At 31.6% G+C, this 22,777-nt stretch overlaps 1 protein-coding gene across 2 annotated transcripts; it reads left to right on the top strand.

Annotated features, from left to right (window-relative positions):
• Positions 1–3,426: 3,426 nt before the first annotated feature.
• LOC139867236 (uncharacterized) lies at positions 3,427–7,105 on the top strand. 2 transcript variants are annotated; one of them, XM_071855575.1, is made up of 7 exons: positions 3,427–3,851; positions 3,952–4,069; positions 5,131–5,192; positions 5,280–5,419; positions 5,514–5,612; positions 6,077–6,194; positions 6,356–7,105. In XM_071855575.1, the coding sequence occupies exons 1-7, from the start codon at positions 3,569–3,571 to the stop codon at positions 6,775–6,777; spliced, it is 1,242 nt and encodes a 413-aa protein (XP_071711676.1). In that variant the 5' UTR covers positions 3,427–3,568; the 3' UTR covers positions 6,778–7,105. The 2 variants fall into 2 exon arrangements, with proteins under 2 accessions (XP_071711676.1, XP_071711677.1); XM_071855576.1 differs by having other exon boundaries at positions 3,961–4,069.
• The last annotated feature ends 15,672 nt before the right edge of the window (positions 7,106–22,777 follow it).

Genomic DNA, 22,777 nt, shown 5'->3' on the forward strand with positions numbered 1-22,777 from the left:
AATGTAACATCCCGCGTTTTTCCGTTAAATTTATTTTTAACACCGTCTTTTTCTTTTAAATAATACCTTTCGTTATTTAAATTCGTAGTTTCCGTTGACTAACGTTCATAATAATTCCGTCATTTAATTATAACATCTCTCGTTAACTTGCGTTTTAAAAATATTCGATCGGTTAAATCCCGCACCCGCTTTGAAACTCGAGGGACCGGAGTTGCCAAATGGGCAAACTAGTTGACTAGGTCAACTAGTCAACCCATTTCATCCATTCCATCATCTCCCTCATCCCTTTTCTCTCCATCTCAAGAACACACACACAAACCCATTCCATTCATTCATCATCTAAATTCAATCTTGGAAGCTCACAACAAATCCGATTACATATTTGGAATCCTCTCTTCATCCTCTACAATTTGATACCAACTTCATCTCGTTTGGGTAACATTTCTAAAACTCTAGATTTCTCTAAATTCGTGTTTTTGATTTGAAATGGTGTTAGTTAGTGTCTATGGCTCGAGTCTAACATGAATATATGTTTGGTTTGCTCGATTTGTTGTTTTTGGAGTAACTAGCATGAACTTGAAATGGGTGTGCTTAATCCTTGATTTTGGATGAGTTAATGTTGTTAGATTGTTAAAGTGCATGTTTTAATTGTGTTACTAGTATCACTAGCTTCGTTTTGATGCGTAGGTTGATTAAGAAAACTTCAAAAACATGAATATTGATTTTGTGATGTTTGACTAGGGTTTGATAGTTCTTGACATGAACTTTTGATGCTTGAATGCCATGGAATGTTAATTGTTAGTGATTAGTTGTAATGTATGCTTGATTACCTTCGAAACGGCATATCGTATGTGTAAATTGGATTCCCGAATCATAAAATACGTTTTACGAACTTGAAACTTTGAAAATAAACCTTTCTTGATCAATTGACGAGTTTTCGGTTATTGTAAATGATGTTTTTGATTGATGAGATGTGGTTAGTTGTATTCCTCGTCAAAATACCTTTTCGACGATATATGATAGGCATTATAAGTGTTTGCGGGTCAAGAATTGGGTTGGAAAAGGTTTTGGTTCGTGCACACTTGGAAAAACTGACCAGAATTCTCTGCCCAGGTAGTGGCGCGGCGCGCCACATCCCCGCGCGGCGCGCAGAATCGCCTGGCCAGATTCTGCTCACTTTGTCACATTTCACGCGAAATGTTTGACTAGCTACCGACCTCCGATTCACATGAAACTTGTTTTAATATACTTGTATATGAATATTTAGCATAGAAAAATAGTCCGGGACCCGACCCGAACGCGTTGACTTTTTCGTTGACTTTGACCAAGTTTGACTTTTAGTCAAACTTAACCAAACTTTTATACAATCGTTCTAACATGCTTTTGTACGTGATTCTTGCATGAAACTTGACAACGTGATTCACATGCTATACTATTCAAGTCGTATTGAGCCATAGGACTAATTGAACACATTTCACCCGACCTTGTGTCGTAACCGGTTAATTGATACAACTTATTTGTTTAGGTCAAGGCTAAGCAACATTCATGCACACGTTTACTTTGTGAAGTACATTTATACTCGTGCAATCAAAGGTGAGATCATAGTCCCACTTTTACTCTTTTTGAACTTATATTGGGATGAGAAAACATAAACGATTCTTTTGAACTAAGTGAACACAAGAACGGGAAAACAAACATTCTACATACGAGTTTAGAACAAAATCCTCAATTCGATTATCATTAGTTACACTTGCCGGGTGTAAGCGAGAACTTATGTTATATGGCCATATGGGTTGACAACCCTCATCCTTGACGGTTCGCTACCGTCTACAGATGAAATATATTTTCGAGAATCAGTGTTTGTTCTAGCACTAAGTGATGGGGTATACAATGGAAGGAATGTTAAGCTTTGATAATTGGGTGCTCGTGAAACAAACTTTTGGAATGTATTACTATTATTTCATTGATGCAAATCTTGTGGTTCACTTGTACTTACTTACTTAAACCTATGATTTCACCAACGTTTTCGTTGACAGATTTCTATGTTTTTCTCAGGTCTTGCACGATATGTGAAACATGCTTCCGCTTACTATTTGATACTTGCATCCGATGTCGAGTATACATGCATTTCATGGAGCGTCTTTTGACTTTACTTTAAACCGTGTCGCCTAGATTTCAATCGTATCTATAACGTTGTAACTTAACTTTTGGTTGAACAATTCTTGTAAACTTTGAAACAATCCTTATTTTGAAATGAAGGCGACATATTTTGGTCAAACGTTATCTTAAAGACTTATAATCAGGTAATGGGACCCACGTAGCCGACGCCGTCACTTGACGATTTGTCGGGGTCGCTACACACAATTCCTATAACTAAACTTAAAACTTCCGTTAAATCCATGGTGAATGCGGGTAACTAAAGCGGGTAATGAGCCCGTGCCTATGGTTAGTTACGGGTAATGTGCGGGTAACGGACGGGTAACTAACGATAGGGGGTGGTCTAAAAAATGCACATTGGTCTGGCTTGCTTTTAGAAATGAAAATGTTACTACATAGTTTCTTTTCTACTCCAAAACTTGCATCAAAGATTGCTACGAGTCTGTGACACGTTATACTGGATGTATTAAATATCGGTGCCATGATAGTTGGTCGTTTCATTCCTTGTTTTACAATCGTCACATACTGATTAACGTACTGATATGCTGGCAAGAAGTTTAAGGTCTAAACCATAATCTTCTAGTAAAAGGATCTTCGGTGGCGATAAAAGTAAAAAGGTGTTATAATAGAAAAACGCTTGTCTTTTAAATTTTTAGTGCAAGGCAAGATATATACTAATAATAGCTGGTGGAATATCATCACATTTACTTTTTTACGTTTTACATATTAAATTATTTATTAAAAATATATGCACAATTGATTAACGAACACGTTCTCCGACTTGTGTTCTCTAGAGGTGTTTATCGGTTCATTTTTTGTTTTTTAGTTTCTTTGGTTTGATTTGTCGTGTTTTAAAATTGTTGCGAGCGAAACCAAATATCGAACTGAAAAACGAAATTAAGTTTGAATTGAAACAGAACTCAAAAACCGATTTTGAATCCGGTTTGAGTTCGGTTAAAACTGAAAAGCATAATTAAACCAATAAATTGTAAAAAATCATTTTGATATCGATTTTGGATTTTAAAATCGGTTTGTGATATATTTATATTAATATTAATTTAATTAATAATTTTGTGATATACTTATATAAATAATAATTTGGTTTGTGAAATCAATTTGACATCACGTTCGGACCCGTTAATAAACTCTTAATCACCATTCAAAAAAGATCAAATATCAAATTGAATTGAGATTTGTAAATGGAACCGAAAACTGAATTTAGATTTAAAACTAAACCGAAACTGGACCAAATAACAAATTAAAATTTGATTTAAGTTTTTTATTTTTTATTTTCAATTTTGTTCAATTTCCGGGTTAAATTTCAAAACTACTATTACTGTACTACATCCCTCGTCTCCTCTATATAAATAGGTGTTTAACGTCAATTAGACTACAAAATTAGACGCCGGTTATGAAATCCCCCGTTGTTGTAATCTCATCTTCCGACGAAGACTACGGCGATCATGATGGAAACTCGGATGAAGAAGTAGAAGAACTCGAATCAATAGAATCCGATGATGATGATGATGATGATGACGATGACGATGACGATGACGATGATGTTGATTACGATTGTGACTATGATGATGATGATGATGATAATGAACAAGAAGAAATTGATGTTGAATCGAACGATGATGTAAATGTCCATAGTAATTGCCATGACGACCGAGGAGTTCCTCATCAATATCAAGGTTTCGATCCTTAATTTTTAATTATAAAAATTAAAAATCGTATATGAAAAATACAGTTAAAAATACAGATTATTAGGGCACATAAATATATAATTTATAGTTTTTTCAGGAAGTGATGATTTAAGTCTTAATGAGTGTAAAGAATACTTACGGAAGCATGGATTGAGGTTATCTGGAACCAAGGAAGAATGCCTACAGCGAATCAAAGAGCATAAGAGGTTTAATTTCTTTAATTGTTTAGTGCTTTAAAATTGTGCTTTTCAATTTCAAATTGAATACCATAGTTTGTTCAATTGTTTGTTGCTACTTATTTCTGAACTGCCTCCTAACAAAATGAGTGTACACACCTGTAGTAAATAGTGAATTTTAAACATTTTTTGAATTAAGTTATCCGTTGATAACGACAACTTGTGTATAAGGATGCTTACAATGGTGTTACTTTATGGTTACAGAAATTGAACATTTGCAGTTATTACTCGTTTGGTCTGATGTATATATATTCTATATCATTTAAATGGCCTAGAGTATATGTGCAGTCAATGTAGTTCATTTGCGACTGCTTTAGCTATGTTAGTCTTGGATTATTCATAGCTAAAGCAGTCGCAAATGAACTACATTAACAGGAATATGTCTAACCTAAGCCTTAGTGAAATTCTTCGTGGTAAGTGCCCATTGCCGTCATCTATACTTGGGACCAAAATATGGCAAGCGGTTGAGTGGGTTTGTGCCTACTTGATATGGAAAAATAGGAATGAGAAAGTGTTTCGTGGCAAATCATGGACTGCTCCAGTCGCGCTCAACGAAATCCAGCTCAAGTCCTTCGATTGGATCTCAAATAGATTGAAGAAAACAAAGATTGGTTAACGTGGTTACATAATCCTAGTGTGTATATTTAGTCATAGACTAGTGCTTCGAGATTTTTGATTCGGTTTGCTTCCTTTGCAAACTGATATATGTATGTATGATCTAAACATTGTACCATATTGAGCTATCTAATATATCTTGCTTTTCAAAAAAAAAAATAAGGACCATATCACTTGTATTATTCATCTTCAATTAGGGACCAGAAGTTGTACGTAGTCATTTCATCTTGAATACTTTGATTATTTATGTGATTTGGATATGAATGCCAAGGGTACAGCTCATCTTTTTGGATTCAGTTGATCTCCATTTTTACTTTTATTTTTTGCCAAAGTTATCTGTTAAACACTAAGCATGATTATATTCATGAAGTATGATACATTGTCTCAAGCCTATTCTAAAGCCTCTTAAATTCCAGGTTAAAAGATGGAAGGGGTGAATCACTTTATCCCAGATCATCGTTTTCCGTTAACTGCACCGGTAATACTTGTTGTTTTCCATTTTTATATTTTCTCTTTAAACATTTCTCCATCTATAATTTGAACCCAAATGGTTCATCCAATGCAGGAGATGCATGCAAAGGGGACGTAGTTTTGTTCAGACAGAAAGTACACAATAAGCAAACAAAGGTAGTTGGCAAAAGAACTGTTGCTGGGAAGATAATTAAAGAAAGTTATGGTGCCTCAAAACAACAACACACATTCACGGTTAGGGACACTATATTAATATTTTAAATTTATGCATCACAATTTTGTATTGTTACTTAATTCATGTACATGTAATGGTTTACTTATCTTCAAGATTGAAGTCTTTTGGAGCAAACCATCTAGAAACCTCCCTTCACTTTCAACTTTGCTTGTAAAAGGTCGAAATCTGTACAAGTTTGGTACTTTCAGACAGGTAACGATATATTGATACAGTAATAATTGTTTGGAAACAATCAAGGTTGTAAAAGTCGCGAGTCTAGGACGAGTCGGTCGGGACCTTGGAGGGACGAGACAGGGACTAGTCAAGTGTTGACCAACGTTGACTTTTGGTAATAAGTAAATAAATATATTATTACAAATAAATATGTCAAACATAGAATATAATATTTCCAAACATAGATATATGGCACAAACTCTGATTTTAAAAATTATAAATTTTTTGACCTAACTTTGACTTTGACCGACTCAGACCCAAATCGACCAGAATTTGACCGATTTTGCGTTGACTTACTTTTAAGGCGATTTTGGGCATCTCGGGACGGGCTAGTCTCCAAACCGACACATCGGCCGGCTTTTACAACAGTGGAAACAATGATACTTTTGTTATGTGGTATGTTGACTAAGAAGTATCTTGTCTATATTTTATATGTTTTTTAGCCTTGGAATAACGAAAGAGATAGATCAAAGGTTCTCGGAGAGAAACACACTCGAGGGGAAGAAGCTAGGAATAAACGAAAACTGAGGAGGACCGATATTCCTTTCAAGAAAGATAAAGGTATGAGTGACATTCACTTAAGTTTAAAATTAATCATATATTGGTTCACAATTTTGTGCCAAAATTTGTCTTGCCATTTCAAATTGCAGTGTCCTTTTTCTATCTTGCTATTATGAAAGCTAAGTACAACAATTTGAAAAGTTGATTACATGTTTGTTCAGGTGCAAAGCGTCAAAAGTTTTCTCATGGAGGACCATCTCAAAGTAAACATCAATCTCGAACAGATAAACACAAGTCATCAATACGAGGTGCAGCCCCTGCAAAGAAGAATACCACAGCTTATAATAATGCTTCACGGTTTCGAAAGACGGAATTAAAAAGGTCAATACGACCAATCGTTCACTCATACCCAAATCGTTCTGTATATTCTGACCATCACCTACAAGAAGCACCATTACCATCATCATCACTCTTTCCTTATGACACAGCTGCACTGCCTAGTTTTATACCTTTTGGGAATGGGAATTCGGGTTACAGTCGTTACAACAATAAAGCACCTCAAGCTAATAATGCATTCAGTCAACCACCTCGTGACTATTATTACAACTATGAACGACCCTTTCCTAGGTATCGGTTTGGGTGATTTTTAAAAGGTGGATTATCTATGCACTAACTATTTTACCACTCATTTTTAACCGAAGAAGCTGATCATCTTATGAACACAATTTCGTATCTGCAAACAAGTGACGTGATACAAATATGAATATGGGATTGCTTTCTTTCTAGTATTTTGAATTTGAAAGGATATACATAATACGCTACATATGAATATATGATCTTTTTCTAGCTGTATGCCTCCTGTTTAAGTGTGTAGAAATGGAGTTCTGTTGCATCACGGATGTGAAACTTATGTCAATGAACGTCTATCTTTGATTAAAATTGTATCATGTGAAAACCATATTTTGCTGCATGACCATTTTTTCCTTAATAGTGGTTGTATGAATCTAACTGCTATCTGGTTTTGTAACCTTTATGTTTATACTTGTATATATGAAGAAATAGATGCATCACTTTGAATTGTCGATTAATCGACATACATGGCTTAGAACTAATTGTACATTATCTAATGGATATTTCCGTTCTAGTACTCTATTCGAGAGTTATCAATATTTATCAAATCCGTTCCTATCAATCAAGGGAATTATGGTGGCTTAGTGACGAGGTTCAAACAAATGTCGTGGTTAAACAAGTGAGGTTTAGGGCTCATCACGCTCTGGAAGGGGACACTTGTATATAGAACTAGAGTAGAAGAAATATAAAGAATTAAAAAAAGCGAAGGCTTTTGAGCATGCTAAAGATAACGCGTACGAAGATTTGTACAAGAATGTGGATTTTAAAGATGGTGCAAATGATATTTATAAGATAGTCAAAGCTAGAGAGCGAGGGAGATGATCTATATAACATCAAATTTATTAAGGATGAAAGGGGTCAAAGCATAGTAAAAGAAGACAAAATTAGCAAAAGATGTAGAGAGTAATTCTTCTCTTTTTATTGGGGGAAGACTCGGGAGAAGTGGGGAACAAGAGGACATTGATATAGGACTTACATTATAATAATTGTTTTGCATGAAGGTTGATCAGAAGGAAGAGAGATTGGCTATAGAAAAGATGGAAAAATTAAAGCAGTAAGACCAGATCAGATTCCCATTTAGGCGTGGTGGTGCCTTAGTGATTATGGGGTTAGGTTAGACTTGAAAAAAGCTTATGATAATATCATCGATTTGAAAGACCTTTTTGATGGTAAAATTATCCCACATAGATATATCATTGCTGTTAGATATTGTATAAAATAAAAAAAATAAGAGATACACTTCATCTACCTAAAATAAAATTTTTAATATAACAAAATTTTAACAAAGTAAGAAGTTACATGTTATTAACTAACAACTAATCAAATTTAATTATTATATTTCTCTTTTTTACCCTCTTCTTTCTAATATTAACTAGTCCGGACCGGCCCGCGCGTTGCAGCGGGGGCTTTCGAGCTGCGTATTCATATTTAACGTAGCGTTGTGTATTTACATAGGGGAACACGGCTCATGTGTTAAGCGTTTTTTAAAAAAGTATCCGTTTCGAACATAGTTAGTTTTGTTTTGTTCAATAAATTTTTTCGAGTGTAACGGTGTTGTCGGGAAAATTTAACTCGCGGCGAACAGAAAGATACGGGATGTCGTTGTGTTTAGCGTTTTTTTAAAAAGTGTCCGTTTCGCGTATAGTTAGTCCCGTTGGGTTCGTAAGATATTTTCGAGTTGAACGGTGGTCTCTAAAAAATTTAACTCGCGTCGAGCGAGACGATAGGACTCGTTATAAATTCGGGTGGGATTAGTTTATTTTATTTTAAAAAAATTATATATATTAATACTTTTTACTCCTGAAAAAGTGTGAATTTGAGGGGCCATTGTGTAAATATAGCCGAAGTTGAGGGACCGTTTGTAATGTGAACGTAAACTCAAAACGACAATCCGATATAACAACCCGAAAATTTCCGACTAAATTTAAACCTAAACTCGACAAATTCCTGACGATTCACGAACAGTTATTTGTAAATAATAATACATTAGTATTAATTAATATTATTAATATAATATTTAACAATATTATCAATATCATTATCATTTACAATTATCATTATCAATATTATCATTTTTATTATTATGAATTTGATTATTATTATTAGTATTATTATTACTAATATTATTATTAGTATTATTATTAATATTTAACATGAACATTAATATAATGAAATATCATTATTATTAATATCAATATTATTATTATCATAAAAATAATACAATCTTTTATTATTATCATTAATAATACTATTATTATCACTTTTATTATCATTATTATTATCATTAAAATCATTATTAATATAATTATTATTAATATTATTATTAATTATTAATTATTAATTGTATTATTATTATTAGTATTTTTTACAATACAGATAAAAAAAAACGAGACACATACCTAATTTGAAATCTGCTTTTCCATTTTTTATTTTCATGATCTGTTTTTCAATATTTAATCCAACATGATATCTGGTTCCAATTTGTTTATCTCCGTCGTGATACAACTTTTTATATTTTTTTAATTTTTGCTGCCTGCTCAATTAGAAGTTCGAACTCATTTATACAAAACAATTGTGATCAATTATTGTGATGGAATCAAACAATTACACTATATAATGAGTCTGTTACTGCCATTTGAAAATTAAAAACAGAAATCCAAAGAAATCAACCCAGGTTCCCCTGTCGTGAAGTGTTTTAATCCACAGTTCAAATTCGAATCAATCTTCAAAAACTATAAATGCAAGATTGTTAGGAATCCTCTAAACAAGCTTTCTGAAAAATCTAAGCTTCCAATTCTTCTTTATCATTTCGAATTTTCGAGTCAAAGGTTTTAAATAAAAAGTCAACCATTTTGTTCTTCGTGAAATTCGTGATTTTTGTTATGTTTCATGTTAAATTGACGAGTCATAAAGTTACTAGGAGTCATTTACCACTTATTTAATGAAGGAATCATAAGCTAAAACGGTCTAGATTTCAAAATCAAGAATTGAGTTCATGTTTGTGTTACGCGACTGCTCCAGCTTCTGCTTCGATTCTATATTTTTTTTTCTTTCTTTTATACCAATCGAACACTCTCAGTAGGTCTCTGTTTCGTTTATAAATTTCAAAACAAAGTTATTGCATTGTCGTATGATTCCTGAGTCATTTGAGTTCTTGAAGAAGAAGGAAATATATAACAGAAAACGATATAGCTTAAATAGAAATAAAAAGGAAATTAAAACATAAAGACATACTAGTTCAGATGGTTAAGAGGTGATTCGGGTTAGCGGGAGGTCACGGGTTCGAGCCCGGTCGTGGGCATTTTTTTGGAAAAAGCTTTATAAGGTAGTTCTCATATTATTATTATTATTATTATTATTATTATTATTATTATTATTATTATATTATTATTATTATTATTATTATTATTATTATTATTATTATTATTATTATTATTATTATTATTATTATTATAGTTATTATTGCTACTATTAGTATTATAGTTATTTCTATTATTGTTACTAATAAAAGTATTAGTTACCATTTATTATTATTATCACAATTAATATTACAATTATGATTATTATTGTTATTATTGTTATTACTAATATTCATATCATTACTAGTATTATTACCAAAAATTAACATATGTATAATTATCATTAGTAGTATTATTATTATTAAAAATTATTATCATTGTTATAAAATTAACATTTTTATTAAAATTATCATTTCAAAGTTTTAATATTATTACTACTACTATAATTATTATTATGGTTATCACTAATATTATGTTCATAACTGTCACTGGCAGAAAAATTATTATTATTATCATTATTATTAAGATTATTGTTACTACCAAAATTTTCATTAATAATTAGTATTGTTATGGAATATCATTATTACTAGAAATTTCCATTAGCTATTTTATAAAAAAATCTATAAATCCTAAAATTTTCGTTAACATTTTTATTATTATTATTAATATTACTATTACTATTATCATTTTTACTAACAAAGTGACTAATGATAATTATTTTCAACTTCATTATTAAATCTAATTAATAGTATTATTATTGTTATTACAAAATAATACAACTCTTTATTCATTATCATTATTAATACCATTTTATCAAATAAATACTTATATATATATATATATATATATATATATATATATATATATATATATATATATATATATATATATATATATAAAATATAAATATAAACTTGTTCGACTACGAATATATGTGTTAATACATATACTTGATATAGGTTCGTGAATCCGAGGACAACTCTGCACTCGTTCAGTGCCATCATACTCGTAAAATACGAAATACAGTATCGTGAGCTCCCTTTTTATATATTTTTGGGCTGAGAATACATGCGCAACTTTTATAACTATTTTATACGTTAGAAACAAGTACCAACTGTTAAACTATGCTATACCCGGCTATGTCCGACTAAGTCCCTACAGTGATATTTTTAATTGCTCGTTAAATGCATTCTTAATTATTGGGGGTAGGCCTATCGGGAGTAACGTCCCCGATACATTTGACTAAGTCTTTGTATTATTCAATAATGAAATTAAACCGACAAATATAGACACAACTTGTCATTGGGGCAAACTTGAACGTTTAGTCTAAATATCACGAACTGGCATAACTTTTGGATCTGCGAGATCTACTTCTATACTAAATCTTGTGGTCTATATCTATTACTAAAATCATTATTTATGACAAACCTATGAACTCACTCAACCTCGTGTTGACACTTTAAAGCATGTTTATTCTCAGGTACTTAAGTATTGCTTCCGCTGTATATCTGCTGCTTTGATGATGATTGCTTGCTATGCTTGGAGTCTTCATTACATATCATATCAATTAAGAACATTTAATGCTCTAAATACAATGTAATCTATTTATCTTCCGCTGCAAACTATAACAACCCGGAAATTTCCGACTAAATTTAAACCTAAACTAGACAAATTCCTGACGATTCACGAACAGTTATTTGTAAATAATAATACATTAGTATTAATAAGTATTATTAATATAATATTTAACAATATTATCAATATCATTATCATTTACAATTATCATTATCAGTATTATCATTTTTATTATTATGAATTTGATTATTATTATTAGTATTATTATTACTAATATTATTATTAGTATTATTATTACTAATATTATTATTAGTATTATTATTAATATTTAACATGAACATTAATATAATGAAATATCATTATTATTAATATCAATATTATTATTATTATAAAAATAATACAATCTTTTATTATTATCATTAATAATACTATTATTATCATTTTTATTATCATTATTATTATGATTAAAATCATTATTAATATAATTATTATTAATATTATTATTAATTATTAATTGTATTATTATTATTATTATTAGTATTTTTTACAATACAGATAAAAAAAACGAGACACATACCTAATTTGAAATCTGCTTTTCCATTTTTTATTTTCATGATCTGTTTTTCAATATTTAATCCAACATGATATCTGGTTCCAATTTGTTTATCTCCGTCGTGATACAACTTTTTATATTTTTTTTATTTTTGCTGCCTGCTCAATTAGAAGTTCGAACTCATTTATACAAAACAATTGTGATCAATTATTGTGATGGAATCAAACAATTACACTATATAATGAGTCTGTTACTGCCATTTGAAAATTAAAAACAGAAATCCAGAGAAATCAACCCAGGTTCCCCTATCGTGAAGTGTTTTAATCCACAGTTCAAATTCGAATCAATCTTCAAAAACTATAAATGCAAGATTGTTAGAAATCCTCTAAACAATCTTTCTGGAAAATCTAAGCTTCCAATTCTTCTTTATCATTTCGAATTTTCGAGTCAAAGGTTTTAAATAAAAAGTCAACCATTTTGTTCTTCGTGAAATTCGTGATTTTTGTTATGTTTCATGTTAAATTGACGAGTCAGAAAGTTACTAGGAGTCATTTACAACTTATTTAATGAAGGAATCATAAACTAAAACGGTCTAGATTTCAAAATCAATAATTGAGTTCATGTTTGTGTTACGCGACTGCTCCAGCTTCTGCTTCGATTTTATATTTTTTTTTGCTTTCTTTTATACCAATCGAACACTCTCAGTAGGTCTCTATTTCGTTTATAAATTTCAAAACAAAGTTATTGCATTGCCGTATGATTCCTGAGTCATTTGAGTTCTTGAAGAAGAAGGAAATATATAACAGAAAAAGATATAGCTTAAATAGAAATAAAAAGGAAATTAAAACAGAAAGACATACTAGTTCAGATGGTTAAGAGGTGATTCGCGTTAGCGGGAGGTCACGGGTTCGAGCCCGGTCGTGGGCATTTTTTTTGGAAAAAGCTTTATAAGGTAGTTCTCATATTATTATTATTTTTATTATTTTCATTATTATTATTATTATTATTATTATTATTATTATTATTATTATATTATTATTATTATTATTGTTATTATTGTTATTATTGTTACTATTAGTATTATAGTTATTTCTATTATTGTTACTAATAAAAGTATTAGTTACTATTTATTATTATTATCACAATTAAAATTACAATTATGATTATTATTGTTATTACTAATATTCATATCATTACTAGTATTATTACCAAAAATTAACATATGTATAATTATCATTAGTAGTATTATTATTATTAAAAATTATTATCATTGTTATAAAATTAACATTTTTATTAAAACTATCATTTTAAATAAAAATTATCATTTCAAACTTTTAATATTATTACTACTACTATAATTATTATTATGGTTATCACTAATATTATGTTCATAACTGTCACTGGCAGAAAAATTATTATTATTATCATTATTATTAAGTTTATTGTTACTACCAAATTTTTCATTAATAATTAGTATTGTTATGGAAGGAATCATTATTACTAGAAATTTCCATTAGCAGTTTTATAAAAAAATCTATAAATCCTAAAATTTTCGTTAACATTTTTATTATTATTATTATTAATATTACTATTATCATTTTTACTAACAAAGTGACTAATGATAATTATTTTCAACTTCATTATTAAATCTAATTATTAGTATTATTATTGTTATTACAAAATAATACAACTCTTTATTCATTATCATTATTAATACCATTTTATCAAATAAATACTTATATATATATAATATATATATATATATATATATATATATATATATATATATATATATATATATATATATATATATATATATATATATATAAAAGTATATATATATATATATATATATATGTATATATATAAATAAATATATAACAACTAAAATATATATATAAACTTGTTCGATTACGAGTATATGTGTTAATATATATACTTGATATAGTGTGATGACCCAGAAAATTTCATATCAATAAATTAATTACAGGATAAATGTGTCCGACACGATAAGCGAACCTATTATGTTGAGTCTTAAAACTTTTTGAACTAGTTTACACATTCATGTACCTTTCGATTTTTTTCGAAGATTCAAGAACGTCATAACCTGTGATAATTATAAAAATCACTTTGCTACAGTAAAACACTATTTGCTACAGTGAAAACGACTTTGCTGCAGTAAAACACTATTTGCTACAGTAAAACACTGTTTGCTACAGTAAACACTATTTGCTACAGTATTTTATGTCGACGAACTAGCAAACAAAAGCGGATCAGGTGGCCATGCGATCGCATGACAAATACACTACAACCCCATGCGATCGCATGGGCTACAGGAAATGAAAAAGTACTATAAATACGCCAGTTTGCTCGATGAACTCTTCACACTTTTATTCTTCTGTATTCTATATTTATATTTATAATTTTAAATTTTAATTTTAAGTTTAATAATAATAAAATATATTCGAGGGTGTTTTAATTCGGGTTTCAAACCGTTCTAAAATAAGGAAATATTGGGTATTGTTCGGGGTATTGTTCTTGAATCCAAGGCCAACCATACAGTCGACTACTATCATTACGTCTACGCAATTTGCCTACAATATTGAATCTCAATATTGAACCGTGAGTTTATAGATCCCTTTTAAATACTTTAAATATTTTTGGGCTGAGAATACATGCAATTTATTTTAAACGCAATAAGACACAAGTACATACTAAATTCTACACTGAGTTAAACCGAAAATCCCTTAGCTTTGGTAACTAGTAGCTGCCAGTACATAGGATATGGACTGGTGGACGCGAATAATTGTATATGGATCCATAGGGCTTGACATCCCCGTCAGAGCTAGAGCGCTAGCCTTTTAACGGACGTATGTTATTTGAGTTTATGACACGTTGGTTTGCGTGTATTAAAATGAATGGGGTAATTATCATTATAACGTTAAAGTTTAGTTACCAGGGTGCTCTGTTACGTAGAATCTATTGATAAACTTTTGATGAAATCTTGTGGTCTATCTTTATATATATTTATGACTCGAGCAATTAAACCTATAACTCACCAACATTCGTGTTGACCTTTTTATCATGTTTTATTCTCAGGTCCTTAGACTGCTTCCGCTGTGATGTGCTTGTTGCCTGCATGGAGTCTCTCATGCTTTGTATAAAGTTTATTGCATTCGAAACAAAACTACGTTGTGTAATAAATAATTGGACTGTGATGTCATCCTGTAAAATAAAGACTTATGAATTTTGGGGATTTGCTTATATCTAAGCACTCACCCACATGTTTATAACTTTCTATGTTTAGAAAGTCACTTATTTTAATGAATGCAATATTTTATCAAAACGTATATAGAGGTCAAAACCTCACTGTGGAATCAATGATTAACGTACCGCGTCAATAGCGATTTTGACGGGTCGTTACAGTTGGTATCCGAGCTTGAGGTTATAGGGAACCAGAATTTGTATTAATGTGTTGAACTGGTAATTGTTAGGATGCATTAGTGAGTCTGGACTATGACCATATCTGTTTTTACCGATTTTTGCTTATCATCTTGTCAAAAACACTATATATGATATATTTATATGCTAACGTAATTGTTGTTTCAATTATGTGATAGATGACTTCTTCTAATCCTATCATTTTGTACGACTCAGAATCGGACACTGAATCTATTCTCTCCACAACTAAAAAGGACGTTCCAATACCTATTAAAGAAGAAATTGTGTTAGCTGGGGAATCTCAACTTCAGGTTAACCCAGAGGAGGTCCCAGCTCCACCCAGCTGTGCCAATTACGCCTGGCAGATATCGGTTCATGACCACCGGTACATATTCTCCTACACATGACTCAGACAGTTCATTAGGTGAGATCAGTGAGGAGGAGGAGGATGAAGTAAAGGAGATTACTGAAAAAGAAATCACAAGGAAGGAATTCAAACTTGCTATAAAGAACCACAAAAATAAAAAGTCCTTAATTATTAAAAAGGAATAGGACCATTCGATCCGTAACCACCCTTATTGTATTAAACTCACTGAGGCAACGGGTACCTCAAAACCCCAACCAAAAATTAAATACACTGCTAGAATGTATGTCGGACCATTCACACACAAACAATTGGCAGAGAGAACCAAATGGGAAGAAGTTTCTGATAGTTCTGAATAAACGACCTCGCAACCATAAATCTTCCATGCGCTATTCTATTGCTTTTGTGTGCTACTCTATCTTGTTATGTAGAATAAGCATATGTAAAATATCGGTATTGTATGGTATTGTATTATTTTAGTTTATTAATAATAAATGCATGGAATGATTATTTGTATTATTACTACTTCTTATTATTATTATTATTACATAATAACGTAGTAACTCGCTATAATTTTTCATAGTGGAATATTATTAGGATTTTAGTAGTTAATTCCTTGTACTAGCTATTATGTATGAACTTAACGGGAAGGTAATACCCTAGAAATAATTATAAAATGCTAATAAGAAGAAAAGGCTTTTATAATAATTGGTTCATATTATTAATATGCTACGATTAACTATTGACAACTCATTTTACCTATAATATTCTATATGATTAAATTATCTCTGTTGTGTTTATTGAAGAAACATGTCTCAAATGTCAGATGGTGAGTTTGAGGAACTAGTCGAGAAACGTGTGAATGAAAGAATTGCTGCAGCCGAGTCAGCAAAAGCAGCAGCTGAAGCAGCGGCCAAAGCAGCAGCCGTAAACACAAATTCACGAAACGGATGCTCATACAAAACTTTTCAAGGATGCAAACCACAGACGTTTAGTGGGGCTGAGGGACCAGTCGGTCTAACCCGATGGTTCGAAAAGATGGAGTCCATTTTCAAAATCAGTAATTTTGTGGACGAAGACAAGTCAAAGTATGCTTCGTACATGTTGCAAGACAGTGCACTTACTTGGTGGAATAATTATGCTAAAGCAGAAGGAGTAGATACGGCATATGATATCTCTTGGGAAGAACTGAAAAAGATGCTAATCGAGGAGTACTGTCCTCGAAACGAGATCAGAAAAATGGAATCTGAGTTACGTAATCTGAAGGTTTTCGGCGCGAATCTCAATAACTATGAAAAGCGTTTCATAGAACTAGCCTTGTTGTGTCCCGAATTGGTGCCAAACGAGAAACGAAAGATAGAAATGTATATTGACGGTTTATCGATCAATATCAAAGGAAATGTTACATCGTCCAAACCGAATACGATGCAGGAAGCCATGACAATGGCACACCAACTCATGGATCAGATCACAGAGAGTTCGATTAAGGCACCAATTACCGAAGTCAAGACAACTGAAGAAAAGAGGAAATGGGAAGACTAGAAGGGCAAAAGTACTCACCTGAAGAAATAAGAAACTTTTAAAGGTAAACAAGATGGGGCAACTGCTAGTCCAAACTATAAGGGACCCCATCCATTCTGCAAAAGATGTTACACACATCATGTAGGTTATTGCCAAGTGGTCTGTGATAAGTGCAACAAGAAAGGACATGTGGCGAAAGATTGCTATGCCACCATTTCTGAAGTAAAGACAAAACCGAACGATGTCAAGAAATGTTTTGGATGCGGGAAGTCTGGTCACTTTATAAATCAATGCCCTGATAAGGAGAAGAACAAAGAACCCGCACGTGGGAGGGCATTTAATGTTAGTGCCAGTGAAGCACGTGAGGATCCTGATCTTGTCACGGGTACGTTTACCGTTAATAATCAACGAGCTTCTATTATGTTTGATACGGGTGCTGATAGAAGTTATATGTGTAAAGACTTTAGTTCTAAACTAAAATGTGCATCGTTGCCTCTAGACGATAAATATACTATTGAATTAGCTAATGGTAAACTGATAAAAGTCGATAAAATTTGCCATGGTTGCGAAATAAATCTCGCTGGTGAAACCTTCAAAATCGATTTAATACCCGTAGAATTAGGAAGTTTTGACGTAATCGTTGGCATGGACTGGATGTCCAAAACAAGAGCGGAAGTTGTTTACGCTGAGAAAGCAATCCGCATCCCTCGTAAGGATGAAATGTCATTAATGATTTATGGGGAGAAAAGCAACTCGAAGCTGAACCTTATCAGCTGTATGAAGGCCCAGAAACTTATAAGTAAAGGTTGTTATGCTATTCTGGCACACGTAAAGAAGATCGATACTGAAGAAAGAAGCATTGATGACATGCCGGTTGTAAGAGAATATCCCGGAGTATTTCCAGAAGAATTATCGGGGCTACCTCCACACAGATGTGTAGAATTCCAGATTGATCTCGTACCAGGAGCTGCACCTGTAGCCCGATCTCCATATAGACTTGCACCTTCAGAAATACAATAATTACAAAAGCAGTTGCAAGAATTATCGGACCGTGGATTTATTCGTCCCAGTTTTTCACCTTGGGGTGCTGATGTTATGCGAGGTGTATATAAAATAGCTTATATTTTACTAGGAAAAACTATTAAATATGATACAATTTTACACAAGATATTTATTTATTTATAGAATGGATATACTTAAACCTTGCTACAACACTTATAGGCAGTGTACCTAATCGTACAGTAGTGTAGTTTTTAGTAAGTCCGGTTCGTTCCACAGGGAAATCTTTAAACAAAGCTCAACGCTATATTAGTTTACTTTTATAAAAATACAAACATATAAGTAATATTATTATTATAAAGGGGGTTTTACCGTTTAATGACCGGTTTGTCGATTTTAAGACTTTTAGTCGCAGTTAAAACCTAATGTAAAATATAAAATAAATACAAGACTTAAATTGAAGCGTAAAGTAAATAACGATAATGAAATTGCGAATAATAAAAGTGCGATAAAATAAACTTGCGATAATTAAAAAGTACGATAATTAAAAGTGCGATTAAATAACAATAAATAAAAGTGCGATAATTAGAAGTTCAATTAAATAAAAAATAAAAGAAATTAAATATGAAATAAAAGAATTATGCTTATTTAAACTTCCGTAATCATGATGTTTGACGTGTTGATTTTAGTTTTATGCCCATGGGTTAATTGTCCTTTGTCCTGGATTATTTAAAATGTCCGTCTGGTTTTTGTCCATAACAGTCCATCAGTCATAAATATAAAGTGCGAGTGTCCTCGTCAAATTATCCTTATACCCGAAGTTAAATATTCCAACTAATTGGGGATTCGAATTGTAACAAGGTTTTAATACTTTGTTTAATGAATACACCAGGTTATCAACTGCGTGTAAACCAAGGTTTTACTACTTTGTTAGCAATTACACCAATTACCCTTGAATGTAATTTCACCCCTGTTTTAATTATTCTAGTGGCTATTAATCCATTCCCTTGTCCGGTTAAATGAACAATTATTCGTACATATAAATACCCCGCCCATCGTGTCCGATCGAGTGTATATGGTAATTTATAGGGACGCCCAATTGTAAATCTTTATATTAACATTAACAAACTTTCATTTAGTTAAACAAATATAAAGCCCATTAATAGCCCATAGTCTAATTTCCACAAGTGTCGTTCTTTTGTCCAAACCCCAATTATGGTACAAAGCCCAATTACCCAATTTTAGTAATTAGCCCAACATCATGATTACTTCGTTTTAAATAAGCATAATAATAACTTAGCTACGAGACATTAATATAAAAAGGTTGAACATAACTTACAATGATTAAAAATAGCGTAGCGTTACACGGACAGAATTTCGACTTACACCCTTACAATATTCGCTAACATACCCTTATTATTAGAATTATAATTAAAATTAAAATATAAATTATAAATATATATATATATATATATTTTACGATATAGATAGAGAGATGGATGGATATATTGTATATTTTGCGATCAGAATTCGTTTGCTTTTATAGGGATTTTTGACTTTTGGGGCTCCGCGACTCGCGGTGAATTTTGCCTTCAAACTCCGCGAGTCGCGGAGATTGAAATTACAGCTCACATCTTTTGGAGTCTTTCTTGCCGACGGATTTTATATATAAATATAAAATATAAATAATTAATATAATTATTTATATATTATATTATATTCTTGTGCATAGTAGACTTGTAATTTTTAATCCGTTGCGTCGAGCGTTGAGAGTTGACTCTGGTCCCGGTTCCGGATTTTCGAACGTCCTTGCGTACAATTTTATATTTTGTATTTTGTGTTTTGAATCTTGTACTCTTGTAATTTCGAGACGTTTCTTATCAATAATTGGAACCTCTTTGATTGTCTTTTGTTCTTTTGAGCTTTTTGGTCGTTTGCGTCTTCAATTCGTCGAATCTGTCTTTTGTCTTCACCTTTTATTATTTAAACGAATATCACTTGTAAATAGAACAATTGCAACTAAAAGCTTGTCTTTCTTGAGGAATAATGCTATGAAATATATGTTCGTTTTTAGCATTATCAAATATTCTCACACTTGAGCGTTGCTTGTCCTCAAGCAATATCGTCTTGAAATACTAGAATCACTTCTTTATTCTTCACACTTTGTACATCAGTGATTTCTATACGGCGGTATAAACAATGGTAGTAACGATATGGTTTACAGTCCCACATGACTATAAAAATTTAGATCCATTAAGGAAATTGGATCTTTATGAAAACATTTGATCTTTTGAAAATTAAATCTAGTTTTTACCCTAGATAAATTTTCCGGAATAACCCTTCACCGGTGTTTGCAAATTATTTTTGTGGGTTGTGTGGGTTTCAGATTTGAAAATTTTAGCTCAAAACTTATGGTTTTGTGTCACCCACTTGCTAACCTTGTATTTGGAAAGCAACACGTCCAGTTTACTTGTCCCGTATATTACCTTTCGGTAAACTACCGTCCGGTTGAAAGGAAAGCGTTGAACAAGCAACTGTTAAGGCAATGTCCCCTGACATGCTTTTAATTATGGTCTATAACATGTCGGACGCAATTACTATCCTTGGTAGGAGCAATAGTAAAGCTCACCCTTATAATTTTTCGGTCTGGCACAAGGTCCTGTCTTTGACCACTATGCAACCACCGTTCTTACGGTTGACACCCGATTTAGTTCAGGTGACCTAATGAATTCCAGGTGAATTCCTAGGATTTTACGTTCAATGGTAATGAACGCATTGAAAATAGGGTTTTCAGAAAACAAATCGGTTTGTAATTTTGATCAAAATATTTTCTCGTTTAAGCTCGAGTTTAGATATCATCGAATTCCATGAGTTTGTAATTCTCAATCTTTAAGGTCAATCTCTAGGATTGAGTAATATCAGTCTTAAAAGCTGATTTTTAATCTTTAAGGAGATTATCCTTTCTGGGGATCTGATTCATTAGTCTTATCAAGCTAATTTGCACGGTGCCCCCCCATTGTACGAGATAAATCCTTCTCATGGTTAGGATAAATCTGACCACATGGCGACCCTGTTTAATGCTGAGGTCCGTGGATTTCCTGCTGATTTTAGTGATGACTTCTCTAGATTTTTCGTCAACCTACAGCTGGTCTGGACGACAACTTCATGACCTAAATCAAGAAGCGCGTGTCTTTTTCGGAAGACTTTACTTCCTTTTAATGATGGAATTGATTCATCGTGTAGATCCATCTCTTCTTTTCTTTCATCGGGTAAAACAGTTTAGTTTAGTCCAAAGTAAAAGTATTTTCAGTTATTTGTTACAGATATATGTGACATATGTTTAAGATAACTTGGTAAATTTTCCCACACTTGGCTTTTATTTTCCTTTTTATCGTCCTCTATTCCATTTTAAATGAATTTTAACATTTTAGTTTGTTTCTCAATTTATGTCCTTTCCGAGGTAACAATAATTTCGGTGTTAAAACCTAGTTTTATCGTTCATAAATATGTATAAACATGATTTTGAATTCATTTAATTGAAAATTTTGAAAAATTTTACTAGAATTGGGTAGTCAGTATATAAGACTAGGGCTGTTCTTTTTTATCAGAGAGCACTAGATTCTAATACAACTACTGCTTTATTAGTATTTTTAATGGTAACCAAGTGTATAAAATAAAAATTTTAAAATCCGAAAGAATTTAACCCCTTCCCACACTTAAGATCTTGCAATGCCCTCATTTGCAAGAAATCAGTAACAATTTAAATTATTGAGGGTGATTTGTGTGAAAATGATTAAATTTTACCAATGTTTCCAAATATATTGGCGTTTGTTTGCTGAATGATAAATGGTGCACATCATTTGTTCATTCCGTCTTGTTGTTATTTCACATATATTTTGCATCTTGTCGTCAAAATTAGTTGCTTTTGCTGAACTTAATGCCAGTCTTTGAAAATGCGTTGTTTTACCCTGTTGTGTACATAAGATAAACTGCAAACATATATACATATTTTTGAAGTTTGGTATATTACCCCACATTCAAAAATTATTAAAATCTAAGAATAAAAGTTAGATAATTATAAAAATGATTACAATATTAACAAAAGTATTAAACGTATCAATAATTACAAATTACAAAATAAAAATAATAAGTAAACTAAGGATGATATTGGTACCAATAGGGGTTCCAGGCATAACCATAAGTGCTATAGAATGCTTCGGCAGGGTCATACGTAGGATATGGTGGCTGCATCTCTATAGAC

The sequence above is a fragment of the Rutidosis leptorrhynchoides genome, chromosome 9, assembly GCF_046630445.1.
Source record: "Rutidosis leptorrhynchoides isolate AG116_Rl617_1_P2 chromosome 9, CSIRO_AGI_Rlap_v1, whole genome shotgun sequence".
Classification (NCBI taxonomy): Eukaryota; Viridiplantae; Streptophyta; class Magnoliopsida; order Asterales; family Asteraceae; genus Rutidosis; species Rutidosis leptorrhynchoides.

Excerpts from the sequence above, each read along its gene's own strand:
- LOC139867236 (XM_071855575.1), top strand. The coding sequence starts at position 3,569 with ATGAAATCCCCCGTTGTTGTAATCTCATCTTCCGACGAAGACTACGGC. Across the intron at positions 3,852-3,951 it reads AGTTCCTCATCAATATCAAG|TTTTTTCAGGAAGTGATGAT; the intron begins GTTTCGATCCTT and ends TATAATTTATAG. Across the intron at positions 5,420-5,513 it reads AACAACAACACACATTCACG|ATTGAAGTCTTTTGGAGCAA; the intron begins GTTAGGGACACT and ends CTTATCTTCAAG.